This window comes from Phodopus roborovskii, unplaced genomic scaffold, assembly GCF_943737965.1.
Source record: "Phodopus roborovskii unplaced genomic scaffold, PHOROB, whole genome shotgun sequence".
In the NCBI taxonomy this organism is placed as follows: Eukaryota; Metazoa; Chordata; class Mammalia; order Rodentia; family Cricetidae; genus Phodopus; species Phodopus roborovskii.
The window spans coordinates 16,357,066-16,374,393 of NW_026125052.1; the positions used below are offsets into that span (position 1 = coordinate 16,357,066).

General features: G+C 54.0%; 2 protein-coding genes across 7 annotated transcripts; one reads left to right on the plus strand and one right to left on the minus strand.

The window, feature by feature from the left end:
* The first annotated feature begins 980 nt into the window (after positions 1 to 980).
* Positions 981 to 6,089, plus strand: LOC127216532 (tubulin gamma-2 chain). The gene is made up of 11 exons (XM_051177237.1): positions 981 to 1,089; positions 1,342 to 1,454; positions 1,621 to 1,788; positions 2,093 to 2,161; positions 2,454 to 2,533; positions 3,347 to 3,473; positions 4,372 to 4,458; positions 4,565 to 4,714; positions 5,133 to 5,285; positions 5,357 to 5,518; positions 5,708 to 6,089. Exons 1-11 carry the CDS (start codon positions 1,041 to 1,043, stop codon positions 5,903 to 5,905), a joined length of 1,356 nt encoding a protein of 451 aa, XP_051033194.1. The 5' UTR covers positions 981 to 1,040; the 3' UTR covers positions 5,906 to 6,089.
* Positions 6,090 to 6,980: 891 nt separating this feature from the next.
* On the minus strand, positions 6,981 to 15,607 carry Plekhh3 (pleckstrin homology, MyTH4 and FERM domain containing H3). 6 transcript variants are annotated; one of them, XM_051177276.1, is made up of 13 exons: positions 14,985 to 15,607; positions 12,901 to 12,956; positions 12,414 to 12,493; positions 12,131 to 12,322; positions 11,887 to 12,044; positions 11,658 to 11,778; positions 10,589 to 10,895; positions 9,830 to 10,037; positions 9,376 to 9,503; positions 8,962 to 9,094; positions 8,317 to 8,778; positions 7,822 to 8,013; positions 6,981 to 7,365 (listed from the first exon to the last, which is right to left on the minus strand). In XM_051177276.1, the coding sequence occupies exons 1-13, from the start codon at positions 15,144 to 15,146 to the stop codon at positions 7,189 to 7,191; spliced, it is 2,376 nt and encodes a 791-aa protein (XP_051033233.1). In that variant the 5' UTR covers positions 15,147 to 15,607; the 3' UTR covers positions 6,981 to 7,188. The 6 variants fall into 6 exon arrangements, 4 of the variants coding, with proteins under 4 accessions (XP_051033233.1, XP_051033224.1, XP_051033214.1 ...); XM_051177267.1 differs by having other exon boundaries at positions 9,367 to 9,503; XM_051177257.1 differs by lacking the exon at positions 14,985 to 15,607 and adding an exon at positions 14,411 to 14,818.
* Positions 15,608 to 17,328: the final 1,721 nt, after the last annotated feature.

Genomic DNA, 17,328 nt, shown 5'->3' on the forward strand with positions numbered 1-17,328 from the left:
ACAATATCGTCCAAGCTGTCTTAGCTCTCACTATGTAGACTATATTGGCTTGCCTCTCTCTCCTGAGTGCTGGGATGAAAGGGATATGCCACTACCTGGATTGACTTTTTTATTCCTGGATTGACTTTTTAATTACATTTACTTATTTATTTGGTGTTGGCTCACAGGCTCCAAGAGCACTCATATAGAGACAATTGAGGAGTAGGTTCTTAATTCTCTCCTTCCACCATGAGGGTCCCAGGATCAAACTCAGATAGTGGCAGGCTTAGCAGCAAGGGCCTTTACAACACCTGGCCAGTCTGAGATGGTAATTTTCTTTATTCTATTAGACAGGGTCTCACTATGTAGCTTCAGCTGGCCTGAAACTCAATAAATAAATAGGCTGGTCTAGAGCTCACAGAGATCCACCTGCCCCTGCTTCCCAAGTACTGGGATTAAAGGTATGAGCCACCGCGCCTGGCCCCACATGGCAAATTTTGTATTTTTTATAGTGTAAGTAATATGAAATAAAATAGAAATTTCAAAAAAGAAAATGTGACTTGGGCTGGATGTGTAGCTAAGTGGAATAGCAGGTTCTTACTATGCTCAGGGACATGGATTCAATTCCCCAACACTAAAATGTTGATTTAAATCTGGCCCCTCAATCTAGCACATCCGGCAGGTGTAGGTAGGTGACTCCCACACTTGGTGCATCCACCTGGCTGCTTCTTCCTTCCCCTCCCCCACATCCAAATTGGTATCCTTGGTGTTGCAAAAGTCTCACTGCGCACGCGCGCACACTGACATGAGGGGGCGTGGCCTCTCTCTGCGCCTGTGCTGAATTCCAGCTGTGACTCCAATAAGAGAAAATGATGCCCAGGATGGGCTCTGACGCCCGCCGGCTGCGGAGAGGACCATACTGCACACGCCCAGAGTCCGCGTCTGCGTCAAAACACCGGCAAACAGCGCGCTCCCCATGTCCTATGCTCCCGGCTGCCAGGAGCTCTTCTCAGCGGTGACTCCCGCCGGGCTGGGACTGACAAGCTCACGTCTAACCGGCGATGCCCCGGGAGATCATCACCCTGCAGCTGGGCCAGTGCGGCAACCAGAGTGAGCAAGCGACCGCTGGGCCCCGCCAGTCTCTGGTTTTATCCTTCGGGCCACATTCAAGTGCCCGGTACCCATCAACCCCTTTTGTCCTTCCCACAAAACCACCCTTCTTACTCTATTGCGCATGATGATCCTGGCAAGAGCCGCCTCTTCAGGCCTGGGCTGACCTTCTTGAATGTAATATAGCCTCTAAGCCTGGGCTCTTCGGGCCTTAAGGCTCTAGCAGACTTGGGCCTCTTCCCCCTCCCCTAGTTGGGTTCGAGTTCTGGAAGCAGCTGTGTGCTGAGCATGGCATCAGCCCCGAGGGCATCGTAGAGGAGTTCGCCACCGAGGGCACTGACCGCAAGGACGTCTTTTTCTACCAGGTGCCCACCAGTCACTTGATCAGAACCCTAGGACCTGAAGGGACGGGCAGCGATCCGGTGCTGGGAGACTCACTGGGCAGATGGGAACAGAGTGGCTGTCTTAAGGAGGGGGGCCCTGCAGGAGCCATCCAGGCTCACTGGGCCCATCCTGGCTTCCCTTTGTCAGGCAGATGATGAGCATTACATCCCCCGGGCTGTGCTGCTGGACCTGGAGCCCCGGGTGATCCATTCTATCCTCAACTCCTCCTATGCCAAGCTCTACAACCCAGAGAACATCTACCTGTCTGAGCATGGAGGAGGAGCTGGCAACAACTGGGGCCGGGGATTCTCCCAGGTGTCAGTCCCAGAGTTCCTTGGTAATCCTAGCCTGGGACAAGGCAAGGCTCAAGTATATCTGGGAACCTGTCCAGACTGGACTGGCAATAAATAAGGGGCGAATGGATGTGCCGAGGAGGACAGCTAGGAAGGAGGCTATGCTAATTTTATGCAAATCACCTACAAAGTAGCAATTCAGGGTTGAGAAAAATTCTGACAGGGACGCTCGTACTTCAGGATAGCAACAGAGACAAAGGGTGGAGTTCTTGGTGCGGAGAAGAGAACCTTTGGCCTGAACTTTCCCTTCCCACGTCCATATACAGGGTGAGAAAATTCATGAGGAGATCTTTGACATCATAGACAGAGAAGCAGATGGAAGTGACAGTCTAGAGGTGAGGCTCTTCTACAGTAAAGCATGCTGGGAGAAAGATCAGGCATCGTCTTAACCCACTGTGTGATGGAAACAGTCAATCCGGCGTCCATATGGGGACATGATACAAGAAACACCAGGGCCATTAAAACACTGCCGAGTTCTATGGGAAATAAAAATCTCAGTGCTGTTAGCTTATTAGGCATGGGTTACTCAGCTTCTACTTGGTCTCTGAAGCTTTTCAAGGAGCCTTAGAGACAAGAGTGAAATCGCTTTGAGATCCCTGGATGTTCCCTTTCTCTCTCCCCATTCAGGGATTCGTGCTGTGTCACTCCATTGCGGGAGGGACAGGTTCTGGTCTGGGCTCCTACCTCTTAGAGAGACTGAATGACAGGTAAGCCTGTGTTTGAGAAGAGGTCATTAGCCCTGATTCCCTGGTTAATATTTTAATTGCATTTTTATTTGTTTACTTTTGGGGAGGCATATCTATTGCTGCATGCATACATGCAGAGGTCAGGGTGTGGAAGTTGGTTCACCATGTGGGTCTCAGGAACTGGACTCTGGTCATTAAGAGTGGTGGCAGTCACCTTTACCCTATCCACTGAGTCACCTTACCAGCCACTAGGAAGGGAGTTTTGATGAGGAATTATCTAGACCAAGTTGGCATGTTAGCATGTCTGGAAGGGACTGTCTGGGTGGTTGGTATCGGAAGACCTCACCTAGAGATTCCTGAAAGGCATAAAAGAGGAGAAAGGCAGCTGCCAGCAAGCAAGCAAGGATTCATGCATGTATGTTCTCTACTCTTGACTGTGGACTACCTGCCTTAACTTCCTGAAATAATGTGTTGTAATGGAACTGAAATCCAAATGAGCCCTTTCGATCCCAAGTAGGAACTAAAGTAGAATTCCTAGGTAACTTTCCACACTTTTTCTCCTTGAGCTGGAGGGCTTAATTTTACTCTCTGCTCCCTTAGGTCACGGGGACAGATCCACCAGGTAAAACTTTGGAAGCAATAACTGAGCAGGGAGATGGGGAGTTACCTTGGGACCTACAAAACTGTGGCTTATCCTTTGGGTGCTGAACACTGAGGCCTGCTCTTGCTCCTTTTGCACAAGAGCTCTTTGGCACTTAGGAAGGAGTTTGGTAGACAGGGAGGTCCTTTTAGTTCACAGGGACACCCTCTCCTTTCCCCCTTCTTTGCCCTTAGGTACCCCAAGAAATTGGTGCAGACATACTCCGTGTTTCCCAACCAGGATGAGATGAGTGACGTGGTAGTCCAGCCCTACAACTCCCTCCTCACCCTGAAGAGGCTGACCCAGAATGCAGACTGTGTGGTGAGCAAGGGAAGGCTGAGCCAGGAGCCTGGCACACCTTCCAAGCACAGACAGCCTTTTCTAGCCCTGGCCCACACAGAAAAGCCAACAAAACTATGACACATGGGCCAGATTATGAACCAAGATCCCAACTTCCAAACTGCATCTTGGCCTTCAGGGCAGTATGACTCTGAACAAAGAGTATCTACCCCATCTTGATATACAATACCATTTTGCCTATTCAGTGTCTCCTTATGCTTGAATTCAAGGGTCATGTTTGTAGCAAAACCTTGTCCTGCTCTTTAGGCAACATCAGATCCCTTTGTATATATTGTTTACTAAATGTAACTATTTAAAAACAGGGTCTTAGCAGGATGTGGTGGTTTATGTCTGTAATTCCATTCCACCCCCCCCAAGGCTTGAGGCAGGAGGATCACTATTAGTTCAAGGGTAGCCTGAGCTACACAGCTAAGTTCAAAGCCAGTCTGAACTAAATGAAACTTAGTCTCCAGAAAAGGAATGACACAGGAACTTACTAAGTTGCCTCAACTTCCTGCATAACTGGAATTATAAGTGTGCTACAGTGCCTGTATTTATTGGCAAGAGAGACTGAACATAAGCTCTACTTCCAGTCTCATTTTAATATTTTCTTTTTCACTAAACTATAGGCCTAATGGTAGTAAAGCCTATGGCTGTTGTTCTCTATGGTCTCTCCAGAGTCAAGGCACATGGGAGACATATTTGTTTACTGTCCCTGTATCATGTCATTACTGTATCATCATGCCCTAGAGACAGTATAATTCTTTGAAAGTAACAATCCGCTTCTGCTTTGGGAGTTTGCAGAAACCAAGCTGGATGTCTCTCACTTCAATGTCTCTTTTGCCTCAAAAGGTGTTACTGACTCCTTCTGTCCTGCCAGGTGGTGCTGGACAACACGGCCCTGAACAGGATAGCCACAGACCGCCTGCACATCCAAAACCCATCCTTCTCCCAGATCAACCAGCTGGTGAGTCCCACTCCTGGAATGGAAGCCCTCTGCTAGAGGGTCATCCATCACAGGAGGGACCTTCCACCTCCGTCGACTCCCATAATGTAGTATCTCCTGTCCCCAGGTGTCCACCATCATGTCAGCCAGCACCACCACCCTGCGATACCCTGGCTACATGAACAATGACCTCATCGGCCTCATCGCCTCCCTCATTCCCACTCCTCGGCTCCACTTCCTCATGACTGGCTATACCCCTCTCACCACGGACCAGTCAGTAAGAGCACCCGCAGTGTCCCGGGACCGTGGCCTTTCTCTTCTCCCTGCTGTACCGTGAGCTGCCCTCTGCAGCTCCTCTCCACCCCACCTCCCCAGCTCCTATTCTCAGGGACAGACACTGGGCCACTTGCTTGCTACCCTGTCTCCACTTCCTTCTGCCTTTGGCTCCTGCAGGAGCAGCGCTGATTGGGGATCTGCTTCTGTTCATGCACAAGGGCTGGGTTTGCTGAGCTGAGAGCCAAGGTCCTAACCCATGGCAGAGACTCAGCACAGACCTGATGATCTAAAGTCATTCCCCAGAGACCGAGACACATCCCAGTGACGGGGACATAGTTGACTGCTCTCCTGTGTCTGTCCATGCATCTGAGTTGCTCCCTGACTGCTAACATGGTCTCTGTGAACCCCCCTTCCCTCAGGTGGCCAGTGTGAGGAAGACAACGGTCTTGGATGTCATGAGGCGACTGCTACAGCCCAAGAACGTGATGGTGTCCACAGGCCGGGATCGTCAGACCAACCACTGCTACATCGCCATCCTCAACATCATCCAGGGAGAGGTGGACCCCACCCAGGTAAGGGAGGCCCCATCACCCTGTGCTGCCCAGTGTGGAAGAGAAGCAACCAACCTCTCTGTCCACCCTAGGTCCACAAGAGCCTGCAGAGGATCCGGGAAAGGAAGCTGGCCAACTTCATCCCCTGGGGCCCAGCCAGCATCCAGGTGGCCCTGTCAAGGAAGTCCCCCTACCTGCCCTCAGCCCACCGGGTCAGTGGGCTCATGATGGCCAACCACACCAGTATCTCCTCAGTGAGTACAGTCTGTCTTTGTCTTTGTGTTACCAAGAACCAAGCCCAGGGCTTCAGGAATGGCAGGCAATGCTGCCATCTTCGAACCACACCCCTAGTTCCTGGCCACTCTGTCCCAGTGGCTCCATCATCAGCTGCCCCGTCAGTGCCCTGCACTGGGTGCAGTTCTTGAAGCACTCCTCTCCTCCAGCTTTTTGAAAGTTCCTGCCAGCAGTATGACAAACTGTGGAAGCGAGGGGCCTTCCTGGAGCAGTTCCGAAAGGAGGACATCTTCAAGGACAACTTTGAAGAGATGGACAAGTCCAGGGAGGTGGTGCAGGAGCTCATTGATGAATACCATGCTGCTACACGGCCAGATTACATCTCCTGGGGTACCCATGAGCAGTGATTATATTCTCTGCTGGCCCTGGACAAGGGCAGCTCCCCACCATGCCTGGACCCTCTGATACCACATCATCTCACATTTCTAGGTTCATGTCCAGCCTAGGGATTACTCCTATTTTTTCCCTTTCAGCCTGACTCTTGGTATGCTTGTTTACTTCTAATAAAAATAAAGCTTGATGATGGCTATAGCAGAGCTTGATCTGTGATTATGGGACTGGGTGAGCGAAGCTTCTGACAGTAGGCTGGCCTTCACCTACTCTAACTTCTTTAGCCCAGGTCTCAGTATGTTTCCACAGGCACCCACCCCTTGCCTCAAACCAGCCTCTTTGACTAGGGGTCAGCCCCCCCTCCAGGATTACTGAAAGAATATGACCTGTTGTGTCCTCAGTACCTAAGATGCTAGTCTCAGTTACACAATGTTGCCTTAGCCTCTCACACTCAAGAAGGTAGAGGGTCGGTCTACGGTCAAAGGGGCTGAACTGTGCTCTGAACAAGTCAGAAGAGTTGGAACTTATCGTGCCTAGGACCACTAGAGTCTCCAGGAACTCAACACTACTTGACCCAACCTGACAGGATAAGAATTCAAGAGTAGGCCTGTGCCGGCTGTGCTAGAGACCTTTTTACATCAGCATGCTGCTCCAGGCTCCCCTCCATTTCATTCTGAAAGCATGGGGTTACCAAACATTGACCCTAATAGGGTCCAGAGGCTGCACACCAAGGTAGAATCTGGGTAGTGCCAGTCTTGATGACTCATTGCCCTCCAGTCCAGGGATGACAGGAGGCCACCCCTACACCACTCAACGGACAACAGAGTGTAAGTAATTGCCAGCTTCCAGTACTGCCTTCTTGCCTGCCCCACCTACCACCCCATGATGGCATACTGGCCAGGAGGAGGTTAAATCCTGAAGGTCAAGTAGGGTGGAGCTCTGTGGTATTCAGACTCCCCTCAGTGCCTAGTAAAAGCCCAGTGTGTGTGGGTGGTGGTGGTGGGGTGTGTGTTTCCGCATGCGCACGCATGCGTGCACGCGCAGCCCATGAAGCTCCATCTTGTCCCACTGACAACACTCCCACAGGAAGCGTTTGTGTAAATAAGGATTTTTTTTTCTTCTACAAATAAATTAAGAAACAAACTAGAAAACTGTCCACACCCATTGCAGCCCTTGAGTGTGGGTGTACCCTGTCCCTGCAGGGCCAAAAAAGGGTCCATGGTTTCTTTAAATCTCAGATCATCCCCCCCCAGCTCAGTCAGTCTATAGGCAAAAGCAAAGCTGTGACCTCTTGGCAAGCTTAGTCCTGCAGCTGCCCCAGGCAGCCAGACTGTCCCTGGGGCTCTTCCAGGCCTTGGTGCTGGCTGGGAGGGGAGGTGACTGGCAGGTCTTGGCATGGAGGAGCAGAGCTGGGGCAGGGCCTCTCTGGGGAGGGGTTGGCCAAGTAGGCATTCACCAGCTGCATGATCTCTTCCACCTAAGAGAGGGCAGCGGTCAGTGTGCAGCAGGGGCCACTGGGCCCTTTTTTCTTTCCTCTTCCTAAGCTCCCGATCTCCAGCTTCCCCACCACATAGGTTCTGGCATGCCCCAGTTCTGGCAACTTCACCTCCCCAAACACTCGGTGTTATCTGTCATCTTCCTTTCAGTTTCCCAACACACTGAATGCTAAGCACTCTTAGCCCTTGCAGTTGTGGATCCCCCCAAGCCCCTCACCACCCCCTATCTTCCTGCAAATCCCCTCCCACTTACCCAGTGCTTCAGTCAATGCCTGTCCACTTACCCCTTGCAGTGTTTATCTTATTTTCTGAATCCCTGTTTATCATTTGACTCCCCCAAATGCAAGCTCCTTAAGCTCGCTGTTGACCACAGCCAGAATCCAAGAGTCTATAGTTATACCTACGCCAGTTTTCTCTTTCACAACCCCTGTTCTCACCTGGGGACTCTGCAGGAGGAGCTGACTGTCACCCACCCTCAATGCTAAGGTGTGGGGATCTATTAGCTGGCAGGCGGCCACATGACCATAGCTGACATTGTGGATGGGTTCTGTCTCACCAGGCCTGGAGAGGGACATGGCCTTTGCTCCCAGACCCAAGCATAGCTTCTGTGGAGCACCTCCACCAGGCTCCTGCAGAGAGATGGGTGGGGTCAGAGACGAAGGCAAGGACTCTGCATCTTCTTTTCTGGTAGGGGGAGATGGCTGTGATCTGGGAGCTTCCTTGACCCTTGATTCACAGCACAGGTGTGGAGTGGCCAGAAGCACCCTGGAGGTGCAAGCCCAAATGCTGGAGAGTCCAGGGGTTTGAGATGGGCAGCTGCTAGCTGCTCTACATGTCAGGAATAAAATGATCCTGGTGGGGAAGGGAGGGCCTGTGCCTCTGGGGTAAAGGTGTTGGGGCTTGGACCATCAGAGTCCCCTTCTCCCCCTCACCGTGCTCAGCTCCAGAACGTCATACCGAGCAGCGCCGAACCCCGGACACTGCGCCGCCAGAGCCAGGTAGGCAGCCATGGCCTCAGCTTGACCCATGCCCCGTAGCCTCTTCCAGCCGCCCAGGACAGCAGTCGTCGCGCTGGCGCCGCCTCCTCCTCCCACCTGGGCTGTGCTTCCCATCGAGCAGCCGGTACAGCCGCGCCGGGCACGCTCTGCCCTCCTCTTAGCCAGGCCGGGGCTCCATAGCGCCCCGGCCAGCAGGGCGGCGGAGGGTTGTGGCCTGGGGGTAGAGCGCAGAGGTGGTTCGCGCGGCGGGGTGGGGGGCGGCAGCAGGCGGTCCAGGCGTGGCAGGGGCCCCCGCAGGGAAAAGTCCTGGTGTAAACTCTGGAGGCGCAATGCCGCCAGGGCGCGCAGCGTGTCATCTGGCGGGGGCGGCCGGCCGCGCAACAGCAGAGCATGAGCCTGCAAGGGAGGCATGCGGCATCAGTGAAGGAGCTGTGAAGACACCTTCGGGCATGGATGGAATCTGAGAAGGTCTAGGTTTGGGGAAAGTCTCCCACGGAGTTGTCACAACAAATCGAAGATGGTCCTGAATGAGAGTTCAGGCTTTGGTCGGTTTGGAGTAGTAAAAACCAGAGATCTCACCTGCTCAAAGAGGAAAGGCAATTCGTGACCATCTGGGTTTAGCCCTTCTGGGTGCAGAGGTCCGTGAAGACGAAGGCACAATCTCCACCCGGAATCGGGCGAGTCCTCCAGTCCGGCTTCCTCTGAGGTCAGACTGCAAAAGGGAAAAAGATAACTTTAAAACCGAGAGGGAACACCCCCCCCCCCTCAACCTGGGCTTGCACTACTAGGGAAAGGGGCGGGACAAGAAACGTTTGGGGCGGAGCCCTGGCGAGCATTTTAAGTGGACTACACACCACTGGCGGGTAGGAACCTGTCTGCAGATCAGGGAGCTACTACAGGCACGCCTAGATAAATGAGCTTAGTGGTAGACAAAAGCTAAGTAGATTGGCTAACACAGCGCGGGGATGGGGGCTGGACATTTACTTCTCAAACCTGGTGAGCACGTCGGCCACGAGGGTCCCCCCAGCCAGGGCTCGCTCCTGGACCCCTCGCTGCTCATACAAGGCGAATGCGTTCTGGCTCCGAGCCAAGCCCAGCCTCCCAACCAACTCTCGAGCCACCTAAGAAGGGAGGAAGAGGGAAAGATCACTGGGGGTCTTTTTCAGAATCTGGAAAGAGCTGGTCCTACTGGAGAGGTTCTCTTTAGTTTTGTCACCACCATTCGCTGGCTTTCTTAAAGCAACAAGAGTGAGACTAGGGACAAACTTAATGCCAGAGCCCGGCAGGAGAAGCTGGTAAGGGTGCCTGGTGTGCTGGAGACAGACCCTGGGCTCAATCACCAGTACCATAACAATAGATAAACAAACAAATAAAATAAAAAACCAAATAAATAAACAACGCTGGAAGGGCAGGTTGCAGAAGCAGAGGAGTCTTTCTCTGGCCTCACCTCTCCCGCTGTAGTGTGGGAGTTGATGGCCACAGGACACGCTCCAGCTCCAGGACAGTGCACTGTGCACAAGAGCTCCTGCCGTTTACTCAGCGCTGAAATCTCTGCTAGTGAAGGCACCAGCTCTCGGCCCCGAGTCCGGCCCAGAGCTTTCCGGATGAAGCGTGCATATTCTGCCAGTTCTGAGTCCGGGAGTGCCTGCTCCGTCCTGGATTAAAAGGAATCCAATGACCAGTGTTCCAAGGGCTTCTCTTACTATCTTTAATTGTAATTTATTTTACCGTGGCCAATGATAAAAATGCAAAGCTCAGTAGCTGCTTAACATGCTTGAGGTTCTAGGCATGATTCCCCAGCATATCTGGTCAATTTCCTCCTCTATAACTCATGTTTCTTCAGCGCAATCTAAATGTGTCCCGGGTGTTTTACATGGAACTGAATTATTCTCGAGAAGCCTCCTGCCTGCTCTTCTACAATTGTCCCGCCCACTTCCTCCAGCTCCCTGATCTTCCTGTGATTAAAATCTGAAACCCAACCACATCACTATGCGTTCTTAAATCCTGCCTTTTAATATTTCTTCTATTCAAAGGGAGTGCCTTGTTGTAATTCACAAGTGGGATATGATCTTGTAATTTCCACGAAGGTACCAGGCCTGCTCTCGGACGTGTCTCTTTGCTTCTCTGGATCTAGGCCTTCCATTTCTCTTGCACCTGTCATTCTTTCCTAGCACTGTAGCTCTTTGGTTGAGGCATCCCTTCTCACCTCTCCAAATGCCCCAGGAGGTGCCCTCGGACAGCTCCCCCAGGCCGGAAGGTGCAGCTCATACAAGTGAGAAGCTGCCAGTACCGCAGGGTTGCAGGATCTTGAGTAGCAGGGAGCCCAGGGGGACCAGCAGGACCAGAAGTCTGCTTAGCCAGCTGCAGAAAAAGTTCGTCCTGGAGTGCAGGCAGGTCCCGGCAGGTCTGGAGCACACCCTGCATCAGGGGCCCTGGGCGCCGTGCCCCCTCCAGCGCCTGCAGTGCCAGGAACAACCTCACCGCCTCCTCTCGCAAGGGTGCATAGCCTGGACCTGCAGGAGGGTGGGGGCGGAGGGAAGGTTTGGACAGGGGACACAGAGCTGCACCCTGGGAGGAAGGTCAAAGGGAGTATGAGGACACAGGGGATGGATGGCATGGAGAGGAGGGTACGAGTGACAGGAAAAGTGAAGGGAAAGCAATGGTCCACAGAACCAAACTCTCAACCTTTGCTTCCCATGAATCCTCCCCTACCCCCCACTTCTGGCTGCTTAACCTTTCCTAGTTAAGTAGAAAGACTAAGAGACATAGATTTTAAACCTCTCCCCCCATTCTTTAGCTGGGTACCCATTTTGGTCAGCCGCCCCAAAAAGGCTGCTCTGGGTACCGAAAACCAGGATTTATCTCCTGGCATTCTTTAAGCCTCTAGCCTTAGGACTTGGATCAGTAGTACTCCCTTTGTGGGGACAAGTATACCTGCATGAGGCCAGCACAATTCCTCCCAGGAATGGTTTCCCCCTACCTGTAAAGGTGAGATGCCCTAGTCTTAAGAGTATAATGAAAATGATAGGAAAGTGGAAATACTTTTGAAGAAACTGGTCAGAATGAATCCCTCAGAAGTGGGTACAGGAGGCAGAGATTTTATTATGTTCTGGTTTTGCTACCTTCCAACTGAGGCTGCTTCCAGGTTCACCCATATGACTTTGAGAAGAACCCTGAAGACTCTTAAGGCCTTGCCAGCTTCCCTAACTCAGGTTCTTACCATAAGTCTACCCTATCCCCATCAAGGAGACTTGACCTGGGGTCCACTCACTCACCTGGGGCGCTGACTCCATAGGGCAGGGGCAGGAGTGGGGCATACAAGGCACTACTGGAATGCCTCAGAATAGGGTTCCGCCTGTAGATGAGGGCCACTGCCTCTGGGTCCCCACAACTCTCCTAGAGGTCAGGAAGAGAGTTACCTTCATGGGGGAAGGGAGCTGTCCATGAGCCCAGAAAGCTTTTAGGCCCACCACCCTCCTGCTGCTTACTGGGGAACTCTCTCACCTGTATGTCCCTGAGCAGTAGCTGGGTAGGGGTCTCCAGGGGGGCCTTGGAAGCAATCACTTCACGAAGTGCTACCCCCCAGCGCTCTGCCTCTGCCTGGCGTGGGGAACAGAGGCGGATGCTGTGCTTCCGGCCAGACACAGTGACTGACCACAGACCTGGTGGAAAGAGAGGTCAAAAAGAGCAATCAGGGATTGTTGGGGGTCCCTGCCAGGAAGGTAGAGAGATTCTCGAGATGTCTCACCGGTCTCCTTGGGCCTGCGCTCTGGCCCAGTCACCGAACACAGGCTCGTGAGGACCAGGCTTCCGAGGCGCCTTGCCCCCTTCCCGCTGCTGCTGAACTGGTCCAGGGAATCTCTGGTGAGCACAAACCAGGCTCGGCGTGGGAGCAGCCATGGCCGTGCCCCTCCCCCGCGGGGTTCCCTATACAGCCATCCTGGGAGGAGACCAGGAAGAAGAGATTAACAAGAACCCTCCTTGGAGGGCTGTATTTGGGGGGCCTCCAGATTGCACCCAGGGAGTCCCACCTTTCACAACAACATCGGGGTCGTCCTCCGGCAGACCCTTGTCTGGGATGAGGCTCCAGGTCTCTTCCCAGCTCTGCAGCCTGGGCCAGAGATGGAAAGTTGGGTGAGGCTGAGGGGCCTCCACTCCGCCTCCAGGGGGCTCCTTATTAGGGGTCCCTAGGCTGCGAGGGGTGCATGGTCCCAAGCTGGGCACCCATCCTCCAGGCTGTGGGAACCGCGGGGCCGTTCTGACCTTGCACCAGAAATAACTAGGACCCCCCCTTCCTCCCCGCGCCCCCGGCTGGACCGCCCCCCCGGGACCCCAGCCAAACCACAGCGTCCGGCAGCACAGGGCCTCTCCCTTATTGCACAACCCGGGGAGGGAAGATGGCGAGGAAGGGGGTCCTGAGAACTAGCTGCAGTCTCCGAACTAAGGATCTCAAAGTAGAGGAAGGTCCTGAGAACTAGCTGCGGTCTCCGAACTAAGGATCTCAAAGTAGAGGCTCACCTGTCTGAGACCGGCCCGCTCCTTGTTGGCTGAGTCAGCGTAACGTCCAGGGAGCCCTGGAGAGATGGGCAGGAAGATATTCAGAGTACTTTTCTCCCAACACCACCAGTGGTTTTGCATAAGACCATGACAGCTCTCATTAGGGGGTTGAGGAAGGAATGCCTCAGTCGGGGGTCGTGACTGAGCAGGAAGAGCCAGAGCCACTCTGGGTTCGTCCTTTCTACAGGTCTCTGTGGATCACTACAGAATGCCTGAGAGCTAAGAACCAAAGCTCTAGGCTTATCTCCGTTGCTCTTTGAAAATGCAATCAAGAGAGAGATTGAGAGAGAGAGAGAGAGAGAGAGAGAGAGAGAGAGAGAGAGAGAGAGTGTGTGTACCAGGCTGGGGAGTCAGGAAACCTGGATTCCAATACCCTCCGGACCACTAAGCAACTGCCATACCTTGCGCAAGTCCCCTCCCATCTCTGGGCCTTAGTTTCTCTATCTTTGAAACTGGAGAAGTGATGAAATCCCTTCTCCCCGTGGAAGCTTCTTCAACTTTTTCCTTCACCCTCCTTGCTTTGCTCAGAAGAGGAAGATGGGCTCCTAGGGAAAGTGCAAGACCCAAGCCTGGGCAAGGGGTGGATACAGAGATGAATGAAGGGAAGAGAGACCCTTCTGTATAGGATTTTGTTCAAGAGCTTTGTGTCTTTTGCAGACAACCCCGAGGGAGTTGATAAGATTGCCCCTTTGCTAGGGGGCTCAGGAGGGCAAGAGGCTGCTACACACTCCTCAGGCCAGAGGGAATTTGGAATTTTGCCCTTCTCAGACGCAATCCACCCTCAATTCCCACCTAGGAACTTCAGTTGTAACCTGGGGTCTGAGGGAGGCCTCAAAACCAACTCAGTCAAGCTAGCTAGACAGGAACTGTGCCATGGTCCCACTGCGCCCAGACTGCTTAAGCCAGGATGGGGGGGGGGGGAAGGAGGACCAGGGACACCTGTCCCTGAGCTCGGAGAGGGGGTGGAGGTGGGGCAGGAGGGAGGCCATGGCCTGTTTGACAGAGAACCTGCCCTTGCTTGGGGACTCTTAGGTCATGTCCTTTCCCCGAGAGCCCACCCATTTCCACCACACCACCAGAGGGCAGGTACTGATCTGCCCCCAGACCAACTCCCCTAATCGCAGTCCCCTGCTTCCCTCCTCCTCCCCTCTATATTTATCTGCCCTCTGCCTCGCCAGGTGCTGGCGCCGGCGCTGGCTGCGGTGCAGCCCGCCCCACCCAAGAATGGAGCCACGGAGCTTGCTCGGGACCCCTGAGCGGGGGATGGGAGCCTGACCCAGGCCACAGCGCACAGAAGTCTGGTTGCTTCTGGTGGGTAAGAGCATGAGGGAGAGCTCCTCAAGGGATGGAGGTCTCACACACCAGTTGTGCCTCAATGTCTCCCAGAGGAGATTTGATTAAAAAAAAAAAAAAAAAAAAAAAAAAACCAGCAGCCCAGTGACCCTCACCAGAGGGTTTCCAGGAGCCTCACCAGAGAAGGCAGAGAGTTCTGTCCTAAATGGCAGGATAATGAGAAGTCCTCAAAGGGCCATCGTCCCCAGCTTTTTCTTTGTAGGATACCCGATGCAGACCCCAACTCTAGGGTGTCTTTTTTCCCTCGCCCAGGTTCCCACGGTGAGAGCTCCCGCATCTGGCCCCAGCGATCATGAACTGTGAGCAAAGCGAACCCAGGCGTTCGAGCCGCCCAGCCGGCCTCGCCACATTCTTTGGCTCTGGCGGAGGCGGAAGGAGACGGGATGGGACGCGGGCCCGGCAGGGAAGGGAGAGGCAGGGCCAGGTCGGGCCACGCGTGACGCCTCCTCTGCCTCAGGGCCCCCAGCAGGTGGACAGCGCCCTGTGTGCGGCGCGAGGCCCACAGGCACATCCCGTGTAGGGCTACTCGCCCCTGGAGCTCCCGGGACTCTGGCTTCCAGACAAGAATCTCCCCCCCACATTTCCAGTTGGCCAAGAGGACGGCGTTTGGCCCGAGTCTGGAGCAGGATCAGGCGTGACGACCGGTTGTAGTGAGAAGAATTGAACACGGTTCTAAATCCCTCCAGACTTACCCTCCCGCCGCCTGCAGGACTTGGGGTCCGTAGCTCAAAGGTCTCGTCGTCCTCGTCCTCGTCCCCGTCCCCGCTAAGCTCGCCGTCTCCGTAGTCTCGGTGCAGAAGAGTGAAGCCTCGACGGCAGCAAAGGAGCCACCACAATCCCCCGGGGAGAGGCATCCGGGCGAGCAGTCGGGGAATGGGGGAGCGGGCAGTGTCGCCCGAGCACAGGGTAGATCGGAGAAACTGGAGGTGCTCGGACTCTCAGGATAGAGATGAGGCGCGAGAAGAGAGAAGGGGGCCGTGAGGAGGCAGTGTCCGGTGCTGAGGTGCAAAAGGACGATCGTCAGAGCCTTCTGGGGGCTCAATGTCTGGGTCCCGGCAGAGGAGGGGTAAAGCGTCCAGGGCCGGGGGAAGGGAGCAGGGAGCAATGTCCGGAGCTGGGAAGTTGTGTCCGTTGTAGTGTCCAGCCCTGTGGGGGGCAGTGTCCGGTGCAGTGTCCGTGGTAGGCGGTTGTCCAAGCTCCAGGGAGGGTCGTGTCCGGTAGGGCGTCCGGTGGCCGGGGCCCGGGCGGCGCGCGCTGCGCCTGCAGCCCCGGGACTGGCGCGCTGGGGGCGCGAGCTGAGCTCCCGGACCCCGCCTCCCTCCCCCCCTTCTCTCCGCCTTCCCTCTTCTTTCTCTCCTCCCTTCTTTACAGGGCAGGGTCTACGTTTCGTCACAGCCTCCTCTGCCCAATCTCTGTGCCTCGCGCCGGCTAGGGCTACCAATCCCAGGCTTGAAAGTGCGGCGGGTTGCATCATGTGCTTCTGGCTGAGTGACAGCGGGGAGAGGCGGGGGAAATTGGGAAAGGAGGGGGCGGTGCAATGTTAGCCACGCCCCATCTTCTGAGGTCGGACTCGGGGTGCCTGTGGCGTCACGTAGGCCCGCCTTCGTGCTCTTGTTTAACTCTTGGCTCGCCAAGCAGCAAATTAAAAAAAAAAAAAAAAAAAAAAAAAAAACCTTAGAAGGTCTGGATAAGGTAGGGCATAAAGCTGGTAGGAAGCCGGGCTACTGCCTTGTGGTTGGTTACCTGTCACATCCTGGAATCCCTGCAAAAGCAGAGAGCGAAACCTCTCACACCTGCGCTGAAGAGTTAGTTGCAGAGGCAGCTCTCCATCCTTGGAGTTAAAAGGGTCTAGTTTTAGATCTTAGTCATGCCACTGTCGAGGTGAAAAAGGAACTTCGGGAAGCCTCAGACAAAGACCTCAGATAAAAACGAATTAACAATGCTTTGACCTGACCTGGAGAGAGTGGCTAGGCATGCTAGGGAATTCTGTAGTCTCGGAAAATAGATAGGAGGCCTCTCGGGATGAATATACTGCATTTCTGAGCAAGAAGGGGTTAACAAGGGCGCTAGGAGTCCAGGGCGGGGCCGGTGCTACAGCCCGAGACAGCGGGCGTGCGCGCGTGCGTGCGCGCGCTGCTGACTCAGCGGCGATTGCCGTGGTCACTGGCGCGGGGTTCCAGGTCCGCTCCAGAGCGTAGTGTGCGCCCCTCTGATTAACTGCGGAGTTTTCGGGCCTTCCCTGAATTCTGGCTCCAAGAAGCCAAAGTTTTAAGGTCCTAAGCCTGAGGCTTTAGGACCAACGACTAGCTGGGCTGGGCGGGAGGGAGTGAATACTTCAAGCCAACGCCTCTAGGGACCTGTATGCCACGCCCTTTTTGCCCCTAGACTCCGGGCTGGAGCAGTGGATATGGCTTTGCTGACCGGATACTAAACTAAATTGTCTCGTTTGAGCCAACCCTGGTATTTGTGATTGTGCAAAGCAAAGACCAGAAATCAATGCACTATCTCTAGAAGCCATCCACGTTGGATGAAAATGGTCAGAGACTTCACAACCATAATCTCCCTCTTCAAGATCCTCGACATTTGCCTGCAGGAGATTTCTTTCTTATATCTAACCTCCCTCTTTCCTGGCAAGCTCAGTGCATTTCCTTTTACTTGGTCTCCACACAAGTACCCTTCACTCTCAACTTTCTACATACCCAATAACTCCTCTCTGGAAATTTGCAAATTGCATGCCCCCTCCCCGTTTTTAATCCTGGGTGAAAAACTAATTCAATTTTTCTCTTCTTAGGTAGGATATCGCCCTTGATTCCTCCTCCCCACCTCCCTACCCCCGCGCGCGCCTCAGTCTCTAGAGTACTAGGGCATCTGTTAACACACCAGCAGACTCGAGTTTTTAATTAGTGTTTTTCTTTCCATTGCAGGACTTTAGAATGAATCCAAAGCCCACCCCAAACTAGAATCTCTTCCCTTCTACCCCTGCCTCCAGGCGGGGCCCACGCATACGCAGTTTGGGATAGCATGACCCTACACATT

What these genes read in the sequence shown, in the direction of transcription:
- LOC127216532 (XM_051177237.1), top strand. Translation starts at nt 1,041, where the DNA reads ATGCCCCGGGAGATCATCACCCTGCAGCTGGGCCAGTGCGGCAACCAG. An exon ending in CCCAGAATGCAGACTGTGTG is followed by an intron (nt 3,474 to 4,371) that starts GTGAGCAAGGGA and finishes CTGTCCTGCCAG; the next exon opens with GTGGTGCTGGACAACACGGC. An exon ending in CTCTCACCACGGACCAGTCA is followed by an intron (nt 4,715 to 5,132) that starts GTAAGAGCACCC and finishes CCCTTCCCTCAG; the next exon opens with GTGGCCAGTGTGAGGAAGAC.
- Plekhh3 (XM_051177248.1), bottom strand. Translation starts at nt 14,803, where the DNA reads ATGTGCCTGTGGGCCTCGCGCCGCACACAGGGCGCTGTCCACCTGCTG. An exon ending in ACGTTCTGGAGCTGAGCACG is followed by an intron (nt 8,014 to 8,316) that starts GTGAGGGGGAGA and finishes ATCTCTCTGCAG; the next exon opens with GAGCCTGGTGGAGGTGCTCC. An exon ending in TCCTCCTGCAGAGTCCCCAG is followed by an intron (nt 7,366 to 7,821) that starts GTGAGAACAGGG and finishes GCCCTCTCTTAG; the next exon opens with GTGGAAGAGATCATGCAGCT.